Source organism: Zophobas morio, unplaced genomic scaffold (assembly GCF_036711695.1).
Source record: "Zophobas morio isolate AGI-343-1 ecotype UQ-CSIRO unplaced genomic scaffold, CSIRO_AGI_Zmor_V1 ptg000014l, whole genome shotgun sequence".
In the NCBI taxonomy this organism is placed as follows: Eukaryota; Metazoa; Arthropoda; class Insecta; order Coleoptera; family Tenebrionidae; genus Zophobas; species Zophobas morio.
In genome coordinates this window covers 25,456,579-25,460,803 of record NW_026972119.1, presented here as the reverse complement: position 1 = coordinate 25,460,803, position 4,225 = coordinate 25,456,579, and the positions used below count along the sequence as shown (strand labels likewise).

Here is a 4,225-nt window from a genome sequence, read left to right as displayed (position 1 = left end):
CGACCTATCCCACTAGAAACAATATTCCAAAATGCACCTCCAGCCAACCTCGCCGAAAGTGACCGGCTTTGCATAATTTATGTAAATAAAAACGCAAAAACGGATTTGCGACCGCGGTAATTAATTTCGTTTTAAAATCCAGACAATAATGACGAATAAAACGACGATAATTTACTCGCATGTCTGGCCTCCAGTATCATCGTTTTTATTTGACCTCTAAAGCTACATTAATATTGTTAAGTGTACTTAGTTATCAGCTGTTATCGGCCTTATCAGAATATCCACACTGTACTTAATATAGGAATATAAATAAATGTTAGTTATTAATTGCTGCAGAGTTTTAATATAACGGCGCAACAGGTTTACGAAGTCGCAGCTCCTCGAGTGACATGTCACCGAAATCGAAAATCCCGCCACTTAGTTTGAAGTTTAAATCGTGGCGCCCTCTGCACACGTTCCTTCGTACTCACTCATCGCTAATACAGATGCCTGTTTTACAGTGACAGTCTGTGCAGAAAACAATCACAACATGCGTCAAAAAGGACGTTTTCCTCCATCATAAAAATATCAACAAACTCAGTTGTACAATAATAAACTCAACTACGCAAAAATGGCATCAAAAGCCCCCGAACCAGACAAAAAATTCGACGACTTTTACACTGAGGTTAGTATGTTTGGGTTAAGAACGATCTTATTGTTGTGCCAATTTTAGGTCAAAGAAATCGAAAAGCGCGACTCGGTCTTCACACCTAAGCAACAAATGGACAGATTATTGCGTCCAGGATCAACGTATTTCAATTTAAACCCGTTTGAAGTATTACAAGTGGAACCAGAAACACCCATTGAGGACATAAAGAAACAGTATCGAAAACTCTCGTTTCTGGTACATCCTGATAAGAACCAGGAGGACTCAGAACGGGCACAGCAGGCCTTCGAAGCCGTGAGCAAGGCCTGGAAGACACTAGAGAGCGGAGAGACGCGGAAAAAGTGTCTTGATATAATCGAGGAGGCTAAGGGTAGAACAGACATAATGGTGAGTATCGAGTGTGCAGGGTCAAGGGGTTGTTCCACGAATTTGCGCCAAAACACTGTGATGAATGCGGTGACAGATGTTTCCTCACTTAGCTAAAATATTTTTACTTCGCCCAAAAATAGCCCTAAAAAACACTATTTTTTATTTTTAGAATGACGTTTTTTAAGTGAATATGGACTGCATCGCCACCTCTAAATCCCACATTTGTTTGGTTTAACGATTTTTACATTTTTGTGACACTTAAAAATAGCGAAATCGCCAAGGTTGATTGACACTGCATGGTTGCTTCATTACGCAGAGGTCGGCGCATGGCCGGGATAAGTGTGACGTCACTGAGCGCCAAATTCAAATTTTTAAAATATCGCATCTGTCACCAAATTTTAATGTAATTCGTGGAACGACCCACAGCTTACTAGGGGTGCGAGAGCTTATCAGATGAGACAATTTTGTATTGAAAATGTTTGTAGCTTGCCGAGAAGCGAAAGAAATTTAAAAAAGAAGGAAAGGACAGAATCCCAGAGGATGATCCTGATAAATACAAACATGCGGTTTATGTTCTCACAATGAAACTGTTTGCAGATATGGAAAGGAAACGACGAGAATTAGCGGAAAGGGATCAGGAAGAGAGAAAGAGAAAAAGGGAACAGGAAATTGAGGAAGAGGAAAATGTGAAAGCGCAGAAGGAGTGGCAGAAGAATTTTGAGGTACTGGGGTTCGTTGAGGTGGCGTTGTGTTAAAATTCTTTTGTTTTGCAGGAATCGAGACAGAACAGAGTTGAGAGCTGGCAGTCGTTTCAGGCTAATTCGAAATCAAAGTCGGCAAAATCGGGCAAAAAGATCAAGATGTTTAAACCTCCGAAAAATAAGCCCGAGTCGAGATAATTTAGTTTTTTTTAGTATGTGTCTTGTAGATATAGTTCATCTTATTATTCTTTTTGTGTTGTGCGAAAACTCTATGTATTAAAGTACACGATATGTGTATATAAAACTACAAAATGATCATATTTTATACTAAAATATTTTGTAGGATTTGTTTTATTTTTGAAATACACGAATCTGTAAGAAGTGGGGTGTTTTATTAAGACACAAATTACCTGATTTCAGAGACAAATTTTCTGATTTACGAGTAGAGTATTGATTTTTTTTCAAACATGTCAAAATTTTGAAGAAACGTCATGAAATTGATGGTGGGGGTGAATAAACTAATTTTGGTTATCATTTAAGGATTTATCAAGAAATTAGGTGACTCAAAAATCACAAAAAAAATTCGATTTTACCACTAAATTTGGTGTCATGAAAACCATCATTCGAATATGGTACTTAATTTAAAAGAATCATTGTGCCAACCTAAATTTGAGGGTGGATAAATATTACCATAATGTTAATAAACATTATTATTATTATTAAATTATTCCAAGTACGAAACGTAACCATCACAAACAATGTTAACTTATATTGGGATGGATAAGGTTTATAATAACTATTCAATTCATTTATTGGTCAACAGGATAAGAATTTATGGCCACCTAGGTAGTTGTTCCCATAAAATAATGGTCACTTTCGTTCGTGAGTAACGATGGTCCGGACATGAATTATTTTGCTTTCTAACATCTTTCGTATAAAAAATTTCATCACTTTTTCAAATAAAATACTCTTAAAAAAACGATATTGTCGTTGAGTGACATGTAATTGGCATAATAATAAAAACGTGCCATTTTTGTTAACTGATATTTTTTTCATAAATGTCGCAAAATTATTAAATTTGTCTAATCATCCCCACCAATAATGTGATGACGTCACTTCAAATTTATGCATAGTAAATGGGTTTTAAATTGTATACAGTAACATAGTCCTACACATGTAGTTTATGACTCCGTGTTGAGTTTTTATCCAAAACGTCCAGATTTTTAGAAAAAAAATCAAAACTATAAAACAATATTTTGCAATTTAATTTTGAATTTGCAAAATCGAATACTTTGAAATCTTGCAGATGTTTTAAAATCATGATAAACATGATACATTTTTAATTAAAATATATTTGCTTATCCCCTCTAAAAAATTTATGACGTCACCTCAAAATTTTGCAGAATAAATCCTATCTTAAATGTATAAAATATGATGAGTTGTATACTTGTGATTTATCACTGCATTAATATTTTTTTAGATTTGGTTATACAGGATGTCTCAAAAAAGTTAATGGCTGAGTCAATTAATTTTATTGAAGAAATCAAGAATAGCAAAACTGAATACTTTGAAATATTGTAGATGTTTTAAAGTTTTTGTAAGCATGGTAACTTTTTCGAAAATTTGATTAATCAAATATGCGCATAATCAAAAATCGGAAAAACTGAAATTCACTAATGCAAAAAACAGAAAATCGAAAAATACAAATCGTAAAAATCGAAAATCTAAAAATGGCTAATCAAAAAATCGCAAATTCAATGAATCAAATACCTAGGTCTATCGAAAAGTGGAAATTCACAAACCTCAAAAATCGAAAAATCTAAAATTGAAAAACGGGAAAACCAAAAAATCGAGAAGTCAAAAATTTGTAATATTGAAAATTAAAAAAATCAAAAACAAAAATAAAAAAAATCGGAATTTAAAATAATCAAAATATATAAAGTAAAAAAAAAGCCTAAAAACTGAAACGAACGGAAAAATCGAAAAAGCAAAAAATTGGAACAACAAAAATTCGAAAAATCTAAAATCGAAAAAGTGGAAAATGGAAAATCTGAATAAAGAAACATGAAAATTATGAAAATTTAAAAATCGAAAACTAAAAAATCGGAAAGTAACAAAATTGAAGTCTAACAGTTGAGAATGGAAAAATTGAAAAACCGAAAATTCTAAAAATCGACAATGGACAAATTGAAAATCGCAAAATTTAAATTGAAAAATTGAACATGGAAAAATCGATGAATTGAAAAATCGAAAATTCGACTACTCAAATTTTCTAAAAATCGAAAAATCATAAAACTGAAAAATCCAAAATTCCAATCATCGAAAGTCTGAAAACTGAAAATCGAAAATTCTGAAAAGCGGAAAATCGAATATCGAAAAATTTAAAAGAAAGAAAATTGAAGTCCAATAACCGAAGAACGGAAAAATTAAAAATCAAAAATTCGAAAAATCAAATCCGAAAAATTCGAAGATTTAAAAAGAAAATCGAAAAATCAAAAAACTGAAAATT

The 4,225-nt window shown here is 32.5% G+C and overlaps 1 protein-coding gene across 1 annotated transcript; it reads left to right on the top strand.

The window, feature by feature from the left end:
* The first annotated feature begins 355 nt into the window (after nt 1-355).
* Nucleotides 356-2,097, top strand: LOC135129069 (dnaJ homolog subfamily C member 8). Its single transcript, XM_064056152.1, has 4 exons — nt 356-664; nt 713-1,033; nt 1,501-1,737; nt 1,789-2,097. Exons 1-4 carry the CDS (start codon nt 611-613, stop codon nt 1,912-1,914), a joined length of 738 nt encoding a protein of 245 aa, XP_063912222.1. The 5' UTR covers nt 356-610; the 3' UTR covers nt 1,915-2,097.
* The last annotated feature ends 2,128 nt before the right edge of the window (nt 2,098-4,225 follow it).